The sequence below is a fragment of the Lissotriton helveticus genome, chromosome 4_1 (assembly GCF_964261635.1).
Source record: "Lissotriton helveticus chromosome 4_1, aLisHel1.1, whole genome shotgun sequence".
NCBI lineage: Eukaryota > Metazoa > Chordata > Amphibia > Caudata > Salamandridae > Lissotriton > Lissotriton helveticus.
Genome location: NC_136063.1, coordinates 421795172 through 421815061, shown reverse-complemented (window position 1 = coordinate 421815061; position 19890 = coordinate 421795172). Strand labels below are relative to the sequence as shown.

At 41.6% G+C, this 19890-nt stretch overlaps 1 protein-coding gene across 7 annotated transcripts in view; it reads left to right on the top strand.

Moving 5' to 3' along the window:
- The window catches only part of VPS13B (vacuolar protein sorting 13 homolog B), a 3181000-nt gene that overhangs the window by 255058 nt on the left and 2906052 nt on the right, over positions 1–19890 (top strand). For all 7 annotated transcript variants that reach the window (XM_078686964.1, XM_078686965.1, XM_078686963.1 and 4 more), the window contains exon 7: positions 4828–5002. In XM_078686964.1, coding sequence (XP_078543090.1) covers positions 4828–5002 — 175 coding nt within the window. The remainder of the gene's footprint in view (positions 1–4827; positions 5003–19890) is intronic.

Genomic DNA, 19890 nt, shown 5'->3' with positions numbered 1-19890 from the left:
CAATAATAATGTCTTTACTACGTGTCTATATAGTACACGTATTTGAGTCAGTACATTTTGTGAATATACCATCTGTGGCTTGTATTCTTAATCATCCTGTGTCATCTGTCTACTTGCATTTCGGTGACTCAATGCCTTCATCAGGAAAGCCACCTCCAATGTGGAATCTTGTAGGTATCCTGCAATCACATTACACATCTACTGAGCCCAAAACCGCTATTCTATAGATTAAAAAGGTGACATTTACGATGGTCAAAACCTCCACCAAGGAAAAACCTTCACTATGTGTCTTTTTTCAGTTTGTTGTTAATATAAAAAAATCTAGGTTCATAGATATCACGTTGGTATATGCATGCCATGCTGATCATTGTGCTGAGTCCAATTAAGATGTGTTACTTAGATTGGTGATTCATGCAAATTACTCTAGCTCCTCATGGAGGCCATGTAGGATAGAATATTAAAATATACCAACCTATGTTCGAGATTCTCAATACTGAAAGAGTAAACACAGATGTCCAAGTAGGGAGGTCCTCACAATTGACACGACTATGATAATGCTGGAAGGCAAAAAGGTACAAGCTGGAGTAGGGAACCCATGAATGCGCATGGGGGCATAAGTGAAGGAAAGCATAAAGTATTGTGGCACATACCTTTAGCATATAGGTATTTATGAGCGTTTTGAAGAGGTAAGGGCAGAAGCGTAGACCACGTGAGCTGCAAAATAACAGAGCAAGCATAAACTACTAGTAGCTAGTAGTTGGAATACAGTAGTTGGGTTTAATGCAATGTGCCGTATTGAAGGGGGTCTAAGAAATCATCACAGTGTGCGAATGAAGTCTTAGCACATACCTTCTGCACTTACCTCTTCAAAGCTCTCATAAATACGTGTATGCTATTCCTTTCTGGTGATGAAAAATAGTGGAAGCCTACAGTGTATCCTGGCCTTTGCCTTCTGACATTCTTTCTCCGGAAGGATATGTTCAGAAGGCTCACCCTGGTCCAAATCCTGTCTGCCTTGGATCCAGGAGACTGGAGGGTAGCACTGGACCTGCAGGATGCATATTTTTACATCCTCGTCCTATAGTTCGACAGGCATTACCTACTGTTTCAGGTAGGCCACAAGCACTTTCAGTTTCCTGTGCTCGCCTTTGGTCTTACCAGTGCACCTGGTGTGTTTACCAAAGAGGTAGTGTTGGTTGCAGCCCATTTGCGTAGGTTGGCAATATCAGTTTCCCCATAACTTGTCAGCTTGTGTAAATTACGCTTAAGCCACCTCCAGACGACAGCTAACTTCTTAACATTGTTGGTCTTTTCCATCAATGTGCCAAAGTCACACCTGACCCCTTCACAATGGCTGCCTTTCACCTGAACCGTCCTTGATGCGGTGCTATTTTGACCCATCCTGCCGGCTTATCTAGTCCAGGATATTCGGGCTATGATCCTGATGTTTCAGCTCTTGACCTGGGTCTCAGTGAGAGCGGCCCTGAGACTTCTGAGCCTCCTGCATTATACTTGTGGAGCACACCCAGTGGCACATGCGGCTCTGCAGTGGGATCTGAAGTCTCAGTGGCCCAGCACCAAAGCAATCTATAGAAGACTGCGAAAGACTGTACTGGTGGCTTCTCTACCACGATTGGAGTGGTGGCAGACACATTCCCTTACCCGACCCAAAGCTAATGGTTGTGACCGATGCATTGTTGCTGAGTTGGAGAGGTCATCTGAGAGAGGTGGAGATCAGAAGACTCTGGTATCCACCGGAAACTCTCCTCCATATAAAGTTTGGAGTTGCGAGTGATTGGCTTGGAATTGATGGCATTCCTCACGACTATCAAGGGGGAATGGAAGCAGATTCTCATGGACAACATGACCGCCTGTGGTATTGCAACAAGCAGGTGGTGTGGTGTTGAGGGTTCTGTGTCAGGAGGCCTTGCATCCCTAAAAGTGGTCAAATGTTAAGGGCATCTTCCTGACTACACAGCACCTGGCAGGAGCTTTAAAAGCCAAGGCGGATGAACTCACCCGACGTTGCCTAGCAGCGAATTACAAAGTTACACTTGGATGTGGCACAGAGTGTCTTCCAGCAACAGGTAGAACCCTGACTCAGTCTCTTTGCCACCACTGGGAATGTGCAGTGCCCAAACTTTTGCACGCTGGAGTTTCCAAGGCAGTCCTCGCCTTGATGTTCCTTCCACCTACGCTGGGGGTTGGGACATGTGTATGCATTTCTGGCCCTTCCTGCCCTGGTTAGAGTACCGAAAAAGGTCAAGAAAGACTGGGCCCAAGTTATTCAAGTGGTTCCGGACAGGGCCAGGGGAATATGGTACTTGGAACTTAGACCATGAGCACATGTCCTCCAATCCACCTGTCCCTTTTGAAGAACCTTTTGTCGCAGCAGCAGGGACGAGTTTTGCACCCAAGCCTGAGTAACCTACTCCTCCATACATAGAGATTTAATGGAGGCAGCTGATGGCTTTCCATCTTTCTTCCGAGGTGGTTGGTGTCATCTTCGCAGCCAAGGATCCATCTACAAAATCTGTCTATGCAGGACACTGGGAGAAGTTTGTTGCTTAGTTATTCTCCTGCCTCATCCAACCTCTAAGGGTGCAGTATAGAATATTCTTCTGTTGTATTTGTCCCTAGCACAGCAAGGCCTTTCTATGGCAACAGTTAAGGGTTACCTTTCCACCTTCCTATGTTTTAAATCACCTCCTGTGATGTGTTTTTTGAAGGGGCTGACCCATATCCTCCTGTCAACACCTTTTGTGATGCCACAGGAGGGAACTTAATTTTGTTCTTACTTATCTGATGTGTGCTCCCTTTGAACCCTTGCATAGTTGTCCTCTTCACCTTCTATATATTAAAACAGCACTTCTCATTGCCATAACATTGGCCAGGCGAGTGAGCTAACTCCAGGCTTTGTCCATAGTTTCACCAGATGCATCTTTATTCCGTAAGTAATTTCGGACAAATCACACTTTCCTGCCTAAGGTTCTCAGGCCCTTCCACACTGGGCAATCCATCATCTTGTCTGGCTTTCACTGCACAGCCTCACCCTTCCAAGGAGGAAGAACGACTTCATTGCCTTGATCTTGGGGGGGCACTTATCTTCTTTGTAGACCAAACCAGAGACTATGAACAGGATACCCAACTTTTCGGCAGTTTTACTGGAGCTAAGAAAGGTAAAGTGGTGCTAAAGAGGACCATTTCTAGATGGATTGTGTTATGCATCAAGATCTGCTATGGGCTGGCTAAGGAACAGCCACCAGAAGGCTTGTGCGTTCACTCTACTAGAGTGAAGGCTGCAACCACTGCGCGGGCACTCAAGGTGAAGGTTCTGGACGTTTGCCAGGCTGTGACATGTGCATCTTTCCACACGTTTGCGAAGCATTACTCCCTGGATAGCCAAGTCTGGCAGTAGGGGCACTTCGCCTGCTCTGTCCTGCAGGATTTCCTGGTCTGAGCCATTCCACAGACCCACCACCAGAAGAGGTAGAACCCTTTGGTGTCTATTCACAAGCTGAAGAGTCTGTGGTTAGAAGTCTCTATTAGAAGAACAAGTTACTTACCTTCAGGAACGCCTTTTCTGGTAGAGAGTCTATCTAACTGCAAATTCCTCACAGGACCGTCTACCTCCTCCCCGTTTTGTGGAATGAACTCATACTGTCCATTAATAAGATGCCAGAATTTAAGATCTATGCACTGCACTACTTGATTTCCATAGCTCTGCATCTGACGTCACAGACATAGATCAGGAAATGAACCGACGTCCGTGGGCAGAGGTGGCACACATATGGGGACACCAACGTCCTATCCAGAGTGGAGTCTCACAACGACACTTGTCAATGTAAGAGGAAATTGCTGAAAAGTTTCTAGATCCAGTCTGGCACCTGGGGATATTAATGAAGTGAAGAATATGCGCTTATATAGAGTCTCTACCATAAAATGCTTTATCGAAGGTATGTGACTTGTTTATCCAATAGAGATTCTAACTACAGATTCCTCAGCTTGCAGATAGACATCAAAGGAGCTCATTGATGTCTGACAGGCTAGCTCCAATCCTCTTTCTTAGGTACCATTCACATCCAGGAGATTCAAAATGTATTCCTGGCTGTATCAGACACACACAGTACATTCCTTCCATGCTCATTCTACTTATGCTACTTTATTATGAACACGTGTGACATCCATGTCTGACACAGATAGGAAGAAGGACTTGATTTCAAGGACTGGAAGATAAATTTAAACAGGAAAGCCCAGTAGCACACTTTCCTTCTGCAGGCAACAGGTAAAATGGCCTGTACTGTAGATCCAGTCAGGAGCTGCCGCCACTGTCAGTCCTCCACAGCCCATTGAGCTGACGGTGGTCAAGCTTGGTAAAGGGCGGTGCACGCGCACAGCGCTGGGTCCCTTTTTGTGTCACATTGGGCCCTCTTTGAGTGCGAAGAGGCCAAAGTCTAACAGTGTCTCGATGGTTGCTATGGGAAACACAGGGCAGGGGTGCATGCACCCCCTAGGCCACGAAGGGGGCCTTTTCTTCCCCACCAAAAGACATCTTTAACACTCATCAAATTAACAATGCTCAGAGCTGTCCCTTTAATTATTAACATGAGATCTAGGTAGACCGTTTTGACTGAAAAATTCCATTTTGTTTGCACTGATAGTGATAAGTGTTTGAAAAACATACGCTATTTTTTAATAGCAGAGTAAAGCAGAGTTACCATGTAACGCCTTTGGGATCTGAACAACTTCTAAGAATGTCAGACGTGGAGTATATAACATGTTTTAACAACTGTATTAACAACGTGGTATTTCTCTTTCTTTGCACAGATTCATACCTTGGTGGAGTGTTTAAAACTGTCCCTCACCGACCAACAGCTTCCTATGTTCATACGGATAATGCAGCTTGTGATCGCACTTTACTACGGAGAAATAGGAAACCTCAAAGACGGGGAAACCGAAGAGCAGCTCTGCCACTCGAAAGATAACTTGGGAAGCATGAGCGGTAAGTGCCCCTATACAGAATATGTGAGTGTAAAGAGCCCAGCAAACCTACAGGTCAGCTTCAGCGTGGGCAGTCTCAGCGGGAACGCCTACACGCTGCTGTGCCAACGCCCCTTAACCTCGGCGCCGCCCTGAAAGAGGATATCTGAAATTCAATGCTCATTGAGTCAGATGAGACTGCACATCTAAATGAGCTAATTCTTGAGGTGAGTGGTGGAGTCTTTTAATGTGGTTCACAAGGATCAAACCTTGCTGAACAGCTGCCACTTAAAAAAACAAGCAGTGGCAAATCCAAAGGTTCTCCCCTTTTGGCTTTGCCAGTGCTTTTTGGCAATGCTATACAGCGTCAGGAAGATTCTGTGAAGCATGGCCATAAGAAAGAAAAAAGGTGCCATGATGTTTCCGAGTCATTTTGCAGGCGCGCTTATGTGTAATGGCGTATGCGGGCCTACAAAATTATGTGGGCACCATTTTTTTTTTTACTTTACAGATCCAAGTTGGATCACTAAGTTAAAAATAAATGAAACCAAAGTAGTGCACTTTTTTTTACGGTAGAGGGGCCAGCAGCCATTGGCTACCTCGACCGCTCCCCATACCTGTGCAAAAATATATATTCAAAAAGGCTGGGTTGGGGGAGCAGAGGAGTGCGCAGGTGGGCAGGGTAAGCAATGAGGGGTAGGTGTGGGGAGGGGCAAAGCAGCATGCAAGAGAGAGCAACACAAGGTGCGGGAGAAGCAGACAAGCAAGAATGCAACATGAAGCGCAAGGGAGGAGGCAGTTAGGTTTTGGGAGAAGAACACGAGCAGGCTTGCAACACAGAGCGCAGGCAGTGGGTATTTGGTGGAGATAAACACACGAGGAAGAGAGATAGAAGACACGCACTCCTGGAGTAAGCAAAAAGTAGTTCCCTAAAAGTGAGCAATGCAAGGATAAAAGTCAGATAATCAAAAGGATGCTAAAGAGGCTATGCTCCGGGGTAGAGGTGGGCGAGCCACAGAAAGCTTGAGCCAGGCTCGAGCCTAAAGTCTGGCTCTGACTCCGCTCGAGGAACCTACAGCCCTTCATGAGCCGAGCTTTCATGTGGCTTCTACCCGCCACCTTTGTTCTATTCTCACGCACAAAGAGGTAAAATTAAAGCATTAACCTTTGAAGTCAAAAGGATAGACACATAGATATCCATTTAGTTGCTGATTTGAACAAAGTGAAACCAGAAAACCTGGATTAATTGCTGCTTCCCCGTTTAACAAAACTGTGTGATCTTAGACAAAAATTTAAGTTCACTGAACCTCCTTTTTATTCATTATCACGTATGAAATCACTTTAAAATTCATGAATTTATATTACCAGCTGTACGAAAATACTATTGTGTTGGAATTAATTGATCATAATATCTCTCTAACTGTAAGAATCTGGCCCACATACACGGTTCACGTGACAACTTTTTTGCCTCTTAGTACGCTGATGACATTGTCGCCAATTTGGGAGCGGGACAGGAATGGCTCTAAGGCCATGTTTGAAAACTATCACTATCTCTTTAAATAAATACTTTGCAATGCTTTAATGTGGCATGTTTAATATGAGGGCTTCCATGTATTAAAGAAACACCCTTTTTTGAATTCTAAGAAGACGTTATCAAATTTTATGTGATGTTTGTTGTATGACTTACATGGCAAATATTTTCAAGTATAGGCTTATGAACAGGTTCAAAGAGCCAATTTAGACCCTTAGTTCAGGTCTGGCTATGCTCTCTCTGTTAATTTGTTGGCTCGACCATCTCTACTCCAGGGAAGGGATAAATGCAAGATGGAGTTGGAAAGCCTTTGCATACAAAGCAAACAATTAAGTGACAATAAAGGCTACCTATGGTAAGCAATGTGCGGCCTGTAAGCTCACAATTGGTCTGTTAGACAAGATTTCAAGACTTTCAGCCAATAATCACTTGTGCTGGCCTTTGAGAAGTGTTCTAGGAGAGAAATACCGCCAAAACAGTTTGGCTATCCAGTGGTAATCTGGAAAAATACAATTTTGCTGTGATTAGACACTTCCTCAGCCAGTCAGAACCTCCCGTTAGGTTAGGTGCAGCAGTATTTTATGAATCTATCTTTTGAAATAAAAGAGGCTTACCCCAGCTAATCCAAGGAATATTTAAGTGGGTGCTTCTTCACTGATCTCACCTCTGTTTACTTTATGCTGTTGGTCACACTTATCGCCATACTGGAGTTGAATTCCATCCGGTGCGAATAAGTCAATTTTCATTCAAGTTTTCCACCCATGAGTTCCACCTATTTAACACAGTTGCTGCTTGACCCCATCCTTTTAATCCTTTACTTGAATTTTGGTAAATTGTGTTCTGGCTTCACTCATCATGGATGGTAATTTGGTTGCATCATAAATTGTTCTTTTGTTGTTGATCATAGTAGATCCTCTGCGAAAACCAAATTGGACTGCAATGCTTTCTATGATGGGATGGCTCCTTTTTAGGTTGAGCCTGGGCAGCGCATGCGCTGCGAGGCATGCTGTATTCGAGTATGGACTTGAAGCTCCGCCCACTCTCCGCCCATATTTTTCATTGGCTTGTGTCATTGTCCTTTTATAAATTCTGACTTCTAATTGGTTAATAGGCTTGTTAGTCCCTCCTTACTACTGCCTTTCCTTATTTGTAACCTCCCATAAAGACTGGCCCTTTTACTCCTGTTACACAGTATGTCTTATTTAGTCTGTAAGCACTATTTTCTGTAATTAGTTTTTCCTCCTGCAACATTCAGCACACCATGCCCACTTTCACTTGCCAAGCAACCCGAGACAATGGTGGCTGCTTCTTTGAAGTGAAATAGGTCTCGCATTTATAAGAGTTTGAGCTATTGGCATCGTAAATGACAATGCCTTTTATTTATGGGTTAATTATCAAAACAGATAATGAAAGGCATTGTCATTTACAATGCCAATAGCTTAAACTCTTGCAAATGCGAGTCCTATTGTATTGCAAATGCTTGGTTGTTGTTGTTGTTGTTGTTGCTGCCAGTCGCACTAACCTTTCATTCCTCCAAAGTGAAACAACAGGAATAGGTTAGCTTACTTACAGGTAACATTCATCGTAAATATAAAACAAACTTGCCTTCAGTGCCACAAACAAATATTTGAAAGGAAGAAACTCCCTTGGAATATCCACTCTGTTGGTGCTGTACATTTTTAGACACCTCGGTATCTGGAGAAGCCACAATAAATCTTCCTTTATTAGAGAAAAAATTGGTGATGCCCTGACTCAAATAGAAGAGACAGTGAAACTGTAGGTGACACAACCTCTGTCGATAGCAAGTTGTATTGCCCTTATGAAAATGGTTATTTGTCAAAATTACTCTATCTGTTTATTATAATACCATTGCTTGTTAACCCATCAGTTTATCTGAACTTTCTGATCCCTCATGTTAAACCTATTATGGGCTAAAGAGACGCCCAGTCCCGAATTAAGTGGGAAGTATTTCACGCATGAATATGATCAAGGAGGCTCTTTGACACCTGATGTGGAATTATACTACTAACTATGTAATCAAGCATATTTGTTGCATTACTGGTACTGGGCCCCCCAGACCCCATATATACTGCTTGTAGCAATTGAAATGAGTAATATTAACCCGGGTGTCTTGGGGCGGTGGTATGTCGGCAGCCCATTCGTAAGTAGTGTAGAATTGATACTGAGGCTTGCGCTGCAGCTGCCTGTCTTAAGCTTCTCTGCTGAGCCCAGTAGATTGGATATATTCTCCACGGCTCCCTCTCATCAATCATCCTAGGTTACTCTTGACACGAGACGAGGGTGGTCCAACAGTTACAGTCTATGTAACTGATCACGCTGGGCAGAATTTTCCTGGATGGACACTTCATTGACCCTCAGGATCTCACCTCTAGGCCTTCTCATTCTGCCTTCGATGTGTTTTTTTTTTGTTTTTGTGTAGTTTAAGGCTGCATGTAGAAATACATTTACAGGGGTTACACAGCAACCACCGGAGGTTAAACCGCTCACCGTGTTACTCTCCTCATCTACTAATTAGCACCTTGTCTCTGATGTATATGCTGCTCTCCAGAAAGAGGCCCTGGTAATGGTTCCACCCGTAAAAGATAAGTGGTGTGCGGAGTTAGAAGTGCAGATAAATTTTGAGGAATGGGGATAAATTGGTGCTTTGTCAATTAATAGTTGATAGAGAATGATACATTTCAAGACTTTATCACACACCATTGAGCCTGCAGCGTTGTGGTTTATTCATTAATGCAATGTGTGGGCGCTCTGGTGCCGTTGAGGCAGGCTTCTTACATTTAGCATGTCTTTCTCCACATATATATAGCTATTGGGACTCAGTAATAGGTTCTCTTTCGGGATGTTTGTCCCATTGAACCATAGCGCGGCCCTGTTTGGGCTAGTGAAAGAGAGGTCACAGGAACATCAGAGCTCGCATGGTAGCTCACCGGGCAGTCTCCAGACACTGGTGTAGAGGTAACACACAGTCACATGAAGGCTGGCTTAAGGAGTTAACTTATTGTAATGAGCAGCTAGAACAGTATGGGAAGTCTCTGCCATAACTTCTAGACCCAACTACATTTGGTAGCATCTATGAGCATTTCTTCTTGACCTTGGGAGGGATCCCAGGACTTGAAGAATATTTCCTCCGTATGTATTAAGCGATGCTTTATGTGGATATATATCTTTTTTTTTGCAAAGTGATAAGATGTACTCCTTTAGTATCTGATTACTTATAAGATTTTCACCTTTGTCCTCTCATACTAACGCGTTCACTTTTTGGACCTCAGTAGCTGGTAATAAGTGTATGGAATCTATGCACTGCCATGTTGCTACCTATTCTACCTAGCTATTACAATTTATACTCTCACTAATGCAATATTACTGAATGTTATACTGATGAAAAATCAATACAAAATATTGGAAAGGAAGGAATACTATTCTACATATAGAATCAATTGGCTTTAAAAAAAAATCAGAGCTTTGGAAGTCATCTGGGAAGAGCACACACAGTCATTGCATCAACAATGAAAGGAACATTATGTGAATATTGGAGTTTGACACCACTACAAGGACACCACAAATGTGGGAATTGTTCAGTATGTGTTCAAACCATCGAAGGATATGTGTTTCAGTATAACACACTGAAACGGATGCATGCATCGTTTTCTAATTGTAAGTCAAAGAAAGTCGTACATGGGACCATTTCCCCCCATGGAAAATTGTACATTGGCATTGAAAGCTATCCCTGTACATAAGACTGAGGTTTCAAAAAACCCTTTCTTTCTTTATTTATGATCAGACGTGAGTTGTGACAGCACTCTAACAGCACTTTTATTTAGTTAATTTTAGGCACAAAAAAATAGCATCCTGAACTAAGGTATAAAGCTATTTTGCAGGTCATTTATCACTTGGGCTGTTTGCTCAACACATGACCCACTAGAGTAATACCCCTCATATGTTCCATGACTGACCCACCAGTTCCAAGACCTGAGGGGACCCCGTGAATGTTTGGGGTTGAAACTCTTCAATAAACACAATACAGGGGCATTGGGTGCTTTAAAGCAAGACCCCTAAGACGCCATCGATCCTCCCTTAGAGATAGGGAGCATATCCCTACCATGGTCATGCATGGAATTAACCACTAAGAGACACTGACCTTACCTATCCGAATGAACTATGGATCTGGAGCTGCATTCCAGAAAAAACCCAGATAATTTATGTATAATTTATCACTGACTGTTGACAGAACTCTGCACTTGTCTTTGTTCATTAATGTTTGGCAGAAGTCTTGATTTAGAATATTATTTTTTGTATGATATCTTTGTTCAAGTGCCATTCATCATAAATTATTTTGTACAATCGAATTTTTTAATACTATGCTGAACAACCTTCTTATGATCAGTTGAGTCGTGCTTTTTTTTTTTTGTTGAAAACTGTTTATTAATATAAGAACAGTCATCGGAAAGACAGTGTGCAGTTATGCATATTTGAATTACAACGATTAGTAAGCCAGCAATGACACGTCATTTCCCTCCCCTCCCACCTTTATCAGAAAATAAACCCCTTTACTCTTCACCCATTCCATTTCAACGGTCATCATCTGACTCATCATCTGAGCTGTCATCATCAGATTCAGGTATGGGGTCACATATATCTCCCCTGTAAGTATTCCAGGCAGTCCAAATTTTAGTCCACTTTCGGGGGCACTTCCGATTTACATAAACAGTTCTTTCAGTGACCATGGTAGTGTCCGTGTCCCTACACCAAGCCTCCAATGAAGGCAAATCGGCTGAGTTGAGTAGTGCTTTGATCAGCTGTGAAATTGATAAATTTATAGTGATTATGATGAGATGCCTATTGTTTGGTTCATACATTTAGGACCGATTTGGCACCATTTATTTATTTTTAGATAGATATGATTTCATCAAAAAATTTTATCTTTAGAAATGTTCCAAGGTGTACATGATCCAGAAAAGGATTAGTGTCCTTTTATTAATGCTTTGTGGTGCCAGAGTAGCTTTGTGTGCGGAGCTAATTGATGTGATGCAACTTTTCAATGAAAGCCTCATTAAGGTGTCTGCTCCTTTTATCTACATGTTACAAATTAGATTCCAGAGCGGTCTCTCGTCCTTGGGCCTGTGTTTGGGGTTTTTCTGGGCTTTGTTGCTTCCTAAGTTTGGGTGTAAACCTTTCAGGAAATACAGGTCAAATATTTCTCTTTTACATCCTCACAACTGTTAATTTGATGCCAGTGAGGATTGAGCACGGCACTGAATCAAGGCAGTTTCATCAAAATTAGTATCCAAAAGCGATCAGGAAAGAGGCATTTTCCCTCCTTCACTACCATCTAAGAAATGGCATGAAAAACCTAAGAAGATCTGATCTCATTGTCTCTTAGCTGATGACCTCCATTGGTCACAAACTAAACAGTACTTTTGTTGAAAGGCAAAATCCCCATCCTGCATGAGAAATCACAGTTCTAGTCAGACCGTCATTCATGTAAATTCTCTCAGGCACCACTCAAATCATCTTCTGATTAGCATTTTTCCATCTTTCAGATCTCTCAAATACCATTACCCTCTTCTTTTCACCTGAACCAGTGACCGTGAAGCTGTATGACACGTTTTGTATGTATGGCCCATCTGCATTTGCGTCTGGTACTTCTCAGTTGTATACCTTGATGCTGAACTGTATATCTCCTTATTGTAGACCCTTGCCTTTAGCTTCGACCTCTGCATTGAAGCTTTTGGAGATGAAAATGAAGGTAATCACTTTTCCACTGCAGTTTACATCCAGTCCTGCCTTCCGAGGAGTGCTGATAAGGCTGCTGAGATTCTCAGACTAGCAGAGCAATAGATGAAGCCTCTGCTCCCTTTTCATGAGGCATTTGCAGAGCAATTTACGTCAATATGGGAACAAACACATCCATTTCACCGGTGGTTAATGAACAGGTGGCCAGGAAACACCTCCCCACCCGCCTCAAATGAGAGCTCGTGTTTGGTGAAGTCTCACTGAATGCTTTCCTTCATGCTTCTCTAGAAAGCCTGAGGGATGAATTCACAGATTAAACCCTAAGAGTACCAGGACTCTTGAGGTTCTCTATGACATTTTTGAACAGTACTTCTTGAATACTCAGGTTTTTGTAGGGTGGCAGACAGACCACGTTGTAGCCAAGAAAATAATTTTGAGAGCAATTGTGCTCTGCAATTGGCTGTTTCATGCGCTGCACAGGAATTAGTCTCCTGAAGAAAATATGTGATTTAATGGGATTTCCATAATTAAAAAAACAAACAAATCCATATATAATGTTCTGAATGAAAAGCTACATTAGAGTAGTTTTCTCACTAACATAGGTAGAACAAAGTACCACCGCTTTCTTTCCCCTGTACCCGCCTGATTATAATACTTCTCTCCCCTTTTATTCGTAAGCTGGACAAATAACTACTCGTCTTTGTTGTTACCCTGTAGGAGCAATGCTGCTGAATCCCACTAGAGGTTTAGAAAAAACGTTACGTTTACAATGCTAAACCACATTGGGGTTGGGGCTATTTTTGCCTATGCTTTGTGGACATAGTATGCGATTCACAGAACTTGTAAATTAAGCAAAGCCACATAACAGCACACTTCGCAATTCCACTCGGAGAAAAACATGGAGGAACCGTCCCACCAAATTCTCAGCATGTACAGTATTTGTGTTTAATTCTACCTTTATAATATCTGTAATCGTTATTTTACTATTTGGTTTTTACCCCTCTTTATAGTGAGATGAAATATGTTTGTTTAATGCCACTAAATAACAACTAAAAAGCTCTCAATGCTTAAACTGGGTTACGACAGAAGTCATTTTACTGAACCCCTGTCAGCTGATTTCCCCTACCCTCATTACTAATTTTATTTGTTTAATTTCTCCACTACATAAACCTGCCATAAATCTACGAACATTTTATTATAAAGACATCGTCCATTAAAAATGATTTGAAGACTAATACAGTGTAGTAATTGTCAAATACGTGTATTCAAAATCTAGTTCATGTTAACCTAAAACTTAATCTCCCATCCTGTCTCATTCTAACCCGCTTGGTGTGTGTTTATGCAAATCACATATTAATGTGTACCACCGTGCTCTTTAGCCATTTCGCGCGACACTGTATTGTTTTTTCTTTTTATTCATTTAAAGATGTGAATAGCAAGCTTTGAAACACAAAACATCTAGTTGCTTTTTATTTTGTTCAGGCCTCTCATTTTTATATCACTGTCACTCCTTTCTGAAATATATCGTGTTCATTTATTGAATTGAAGTAATGCCACCCACATAGCCCTTGTAAGCATCCAATCATTGCACATGCATTGAGGGTTTCAGTCTGAGGTTGAATTGTGATTCATTTCTTTCATGTGTGTGTGTTCTTCCCAGTTTCACAGTGGTTTACTGTGTGGGGGCTCGGTAAGCTTACGCAGCAGTGCTGCCCTCTCCACCACATCCTCTGTAAGCTTATCATAGCTCCTCAGTGTTTAGGTCTCGCCCACGGCAGCGCATGCTCTGTCGCTTGTGAAATGTTTTGTTTACTTACATGAGGTTTAGAGCCTCCCGTTTGTTTACCATTGGTTGCCTTAATCGTCACTCTCATTTGCTTGCTTCTCATTTTGCAACATGTGCCTGCTTTACTTCTTCTTGTGTTTGGCTCTCCACTGGAGCATTACCCAAGTGCTGCTTCCTTGCCCAGTGTCCTTCCATTGCTTGCGCTTTCAGAGCTACTTTTTTCTTTTTCTGGAAGCACCCTAAAATTACCCTATCCACCCCAAACCCATGCCCACCCAACACCCTAAAATGACTCTTGGCACCCCAAAACCCATTTACAACCTAAACCCTAAAATTACCTGTGCCACCCCAAAACCCATCCCCTCATCCTAAAATTACCCTTGCCACCCCAAAACCCATAACCAGCCTAAACCCTAAAATGACCCTTACCACCCCAAAACCCATACCGACCCTAAAATTACCCTTGCCACCCCAAAACCCACCCTAAACATTCCCCTAAAACACATATATATATACATCCAGTAGGTAGTTATTATAGTTAGGATTGTTTTCCATAGGAAATCAGCAACATTCTATTGGGAATAACTTTGGCGCCGAATGAGGGATCTGCCTGTAATTTTCCTTAACTTTGCCTCGCTGCGCTCCTTCCCTGAAAGTTTCGGGGGGATCCGTCAAGCGGGGGCCGAGATAAAAGGGGTGTCTCAAAACGTGTTTTGCCCATGTTAATTTCCATAGGGCGGTTGGACTCACTTTTAGCCCGAACGGCTGAATGGATTTCCACCAAACTTGGCAAAATTGTAGGGACTGGTACCCCGATGTGCCTTTGCTATGTCTCAAGATATATGCTCCAGTGGTTTTTACGAAAATTAACTTTGAAAAAATATATATTGGGCTACATTGGGCTATATATATGTTAGAGCCCAAATGTAGCCCAATGTAGCCCAAAGATGGCCACCAGAGACAAAAAAAAACCAAATGTAGCCCAAATATCAGCCAGATGTAGCCCAACTATAGCCCAATGACAGAATGTCCCAGAGTGTTCTAAAGAACAGCTAGAGCGCTAACAGTCTTACTTATGACAAAAGTATGGCACACCTGAAGTCATCTTGATTGGAATAAAGTGGTAACACTTAATACATTTAATTTGAAAAGGAACAAAATGAGGGGTTTCATTTTGCCATAGAAATTTTATATATATATATATATATATATATATATTCACTGAAAAAACCATAGGTTTCACACCAGTTATAGTTAGGAATTAGCATTTAAAAAACCTAATAGGTTCACTGAAAAAACCATAGGTTTCACACCAGTTATAGTTAGGTGGAAATTTTACTCGCATAAAACCATTGAAATTCCCACGTTATAGTTACTTGGACTCACTATAACTTGCGCGTGCAATGCACTGCTGATGACGTCACATATTACATCACTCATGACATGGTCAGTGACATCACTCATGACATCACTGATGACATCTCAAATGACATCACTGATGACATCATCCAGTGAATGTGTATCTTTCTGAAAAATAAATATTTTTTATATATGTATATCTAAAGGTTGATGGAAGAATAAATGGGTAAATAAATGTCTAAATGGATGTTTTTTTTGTGTAAAATTGATTGGTTAACTGACTTATTAAATGTATCTTAGTGAATACATATATTAGCGAGTAATGTTTAAATATTTAAATATCTGTATCTGTGTCTCACTTTGTGTATAAGTGGCTGCATGGGTTGGTGAGTAGCTACATGAGTGTGTATATGGGTTATTAGTTGTTTTTTTGAGTATCAGTATCAGTGTCTGTATGGTTCGGTGGGGGATATTACTTAGAGCACAGATGCATGAATGAGTGACTCACTATTTGTATGTATTTTGAAGACAGCATGTGTGCAAGACTGTATGGGTGGATGATTGTGTGTATGGGTGGGTTAGTGAGTATGTGTTTTTATAATTGATTGTTTAAGAGAGTAAATATGTTTCCGTTTCTGTAGAAGTATGTGAAGTGGTGTGTATATAGCAGTATAATCAAGTAAATGGTTTTTTGATAGTTTATTTGCATGTGTGAATTTGTGTGTGAGTGACTATATGGATGAGTATTAGTGTGTAACAGGATGTATAGGTGTATGAGTACATATGATGAGTAAGTACATGCATGAGTGACTATATAGAACTGTTGGTGAATGAGTGGATGTGTATGTAGATGTTGGAATTACCTAATAAGTTGTTGTAATTGGTATTGGTTTCTACTTTTTTAAGAAAATGTTAGTTTCTATTTTTGAATGTGTGTGTCAAAGGTCATTTTATGCTGATAGGAGGTCTGCCACTTTGTCACAAGGATGTTGTCATCAGTGATGTCATCAGTGATGTCATGAGTGATGTCACTGACCATGTCATGAGTGATGTAATATGTGACGTCATCAGCAGTGCATTGCACGCGCAAGTTATAGTGAGTCCAACTAACTATAACGTGGGAATTTCAATGGTTTTATGCGAGTAAAATTTCCTCCTATCTATAACTGGTGTGAAACCTATGGATTTTTCAGTGAATATATATATATATATATATATATATACACCCTGCCCTGCTCCGCTGCGACGCGTTTCAAGCACAGCCGTGCTCTTGCTCACACCAAAGTTTTTAGCAGCAAATGAGGCATTTTAAACTTAGTTACAAACTGCCCGCCCACAGTGCACACATGACGTGATAAGCTTTAAACAAAAAACATAGAAGACATACTTGTGTTTTTGCCTCTTAATGTGCAAGTGCAGTACTGTCTATATATACCTTCGTAATTTTGTAAGGCATACAGAAATGTAAACAATTTACTCATGTAAACAGTGGACTGATATAGCTTTTCATACTCCTAATCGGCATAAATGCCAGTTTGCTATAAAACACTGGGTAGATTTAGTATCTCTTGTGCAAAAAATCGCTATAAATAGTATTGTGCATCTCTATTTTATCAAAGTAATTTCATAATATGTACATATTTTACTAATCTGTCAAAATGTCATTTTCTATATATAAATAATTCTAAAACCATAAATATATCAATCATAATAAAATTCTTATAAGCAGATATGTCTTAGCTTAATGACTATTACTGTGAGTCTGTACACATTGAAATGAAATACCTTGTTGCACAACAATGTTCTTTCCTTACATTTTAAGTCCAAAATTTCATTTGAGAATTCTTCTAACTGCATAAAATGCATTGTACTGCCCAATATCTGTACCTACTCGAGGCTGCTTAAAGTGTTTGTAAAATATAAAGTGCTTAAAGTGCTATATATATATATATACAACCCATGCCCACCCTAAATTTTCCCACTCTAAACCCTTTAAAAAAAACTTTTAAACCCTTTCCCTAATATATATATAATATCATGTGATCAAGTCCCCACGGAGGGATGGAACGCGTAATGGCTGCCGTTTGATGTGAGAAGATTGAATAAATCAAGCGGTATTTTAAAAGAATCCGGTGGTCCGTGCTCTTTTTCAACCGATCGCCAGTGAAGGTACGGCTGTGAAGGAGTGCTGTGGGATATATATATATTTTAAGTGCAATAAGACAATTCCAAAACCTAATTTGACATCTACCACAGAAATGACACAAGGACTGTGTGCTAATGACTTAGATTTGCTGCAAGATCTACAGCAGCTTCACAATGAAATTTCCAGCTCTGGCACCATGGAAGATCATTTGGTCTTAAATATCCCTGGTAACACCAAATTTAAAACAAAATCTACCTTCACTCCCTTAATGTTGCACGATAACATCAACATTTTCCATGAACTCTCCATCTCTGGAATTAAAAACTTTATGCAACAACCCTACCGGAAAAGCACAAATACACAGCACAAAATAGCTGCTACATCCAGCTCATCAAAAAGCTACAGGCCAATGACAACATCATAGTCCACCGATCGGACAAAGGGGGAAACGTAGTATTGTGGGCCGAGCACTTTGCTTGGAGGAAGCCTATAATCAGTTGAATGATCCTCACTGCTACAAATGCTGTGATGTTGTTACCGTGAAAAAAGCACAAACTGAATTTTATTCCCAACTGATGGCTTGGAGAAGTTCAGGACTACTGAGTCAAGATGAACTCAAATTCCTTAAAAATGAGCATCCAGTAACTCCTGTAATCTACTTCATCCCCAAAGTTCATAAAAGTGCTGACAAGCCGCCTGGCAAACCCATCATTTCGGCCCGCAATGGCCTATTGGAAAACACGTCTGTGTACATTGATGCTTTTCTACAGGAACATATCAAGGCCTTGCCTTCCTATGTACAAGACACAGGGGACTTTTTAAGGAAACTTGATGGCTTGGCATGGGACTCTGAATACTGGCTGATAACATTGGATGTCACATCCCTCTACACCAGTATTCAAAACCTAGATGGTTTGAAGACGGTACAACATTACCTGGGGAGGAGGCCTATTCATATGTTTGACCACAACAAAATGTTGCTTGCCATGGTTTCCTTCTGTTTGAATAATAACTTCTTCATGTTCTTGAATCAGTATTTTCAACAGGTTAGGGGCGTCGCCATGGGGCCTGCTTTTCTCCCAGCTATGCCTGTTTGCATATGGGTTTCTGGGAGGAGAAGGTCTTCTATGGTGTACATCACGACACTTTCATTGAACATGTAATTCAATTGTACCGGTATATCGACAATATATTTTTGATATGGCACGGTACCAGACAACAGGCGTTGGATTTCATTGATTTGATCAATGTCAACACACTTAACCTAAACTTCACGTCCAATATAAGTCAGGATCATGTTTTCTTTTTGGGCGTAGAAGTTATTATGAGTAACAACAAGCTGGAGACACAGCTTTACAGAAAGCCCACTGCAGGCAATACTGTGCTGCACGTCAAGAGCCATCACCCGGCGCACTTGATACGCAGCATCCCCTACGGGGAGATGTTGCGTATCAGGTGCATTTGCAGCACGGATGCTGAGTGTCATTTAGCACAGGAAGCCAGCAAAGTAAGATTTCAAGCTCGGGGTTATACCACTCCCGTCATTGACAGGGCGATCACTAAGGCTAACCAAATTGATAGAAATTAGGTCTTACTACATAACACACCAGCATTAGCCACAGAAAAAAACAACCAGCTAGTTAGACTAATACTGACTTATAATCGCCAGCACCAAGCGCTCCAATAAATTTAAAACAAAAACTGGAGCCTGGTACGCAATGACCCTGTCATTGGGGACCTGATGGCAGTCAGGCCTGAAATTACATTCAGGAAAGCTCGATCTATGAATGATGAATTAGTCAAGTCTAGTCTTGAAATTGGTACATGCAAGACATGGCTGCAAGCCAGCAAAGGCTTTAGGAAGTGCTCCAGCTGCGAAGCAAAGACCGAGTTTAGGATTCCCTTCAGTGATATCCCACGGCTCATCACTAGACAGCTAATTTGCAAGACCGATTTTGCCGTATATGTGCTGGAGTGTCCGTGTGGCATGCAATATGTTGGTAGTACCAAATTGCAGGTCCACAAACGGATACTCCAGCACATTAGGGCAATCAATGTCAGTGATGCTGCCTATCCTGTTGCAAACCACTTTACAGAACGGCATGACAATAAGATTGAGCTCCTCAAGTATTTTGTCATCGACTCAGTTCTCCCCCTCAGACGAGGAGGAAACCGGGAGGCCCTATTGCGTGCTCTGGAAACTAAATATATCGTGGAGCTAGACACTAAGACTCCGCAGGGTTTGAACTCCAGCGAAGATGTCTATGCATGTCTATAGGTTGATCCCCCTACATTTTTGCTATCTTGTACTTCACCAGCCTGTATTTTACACAT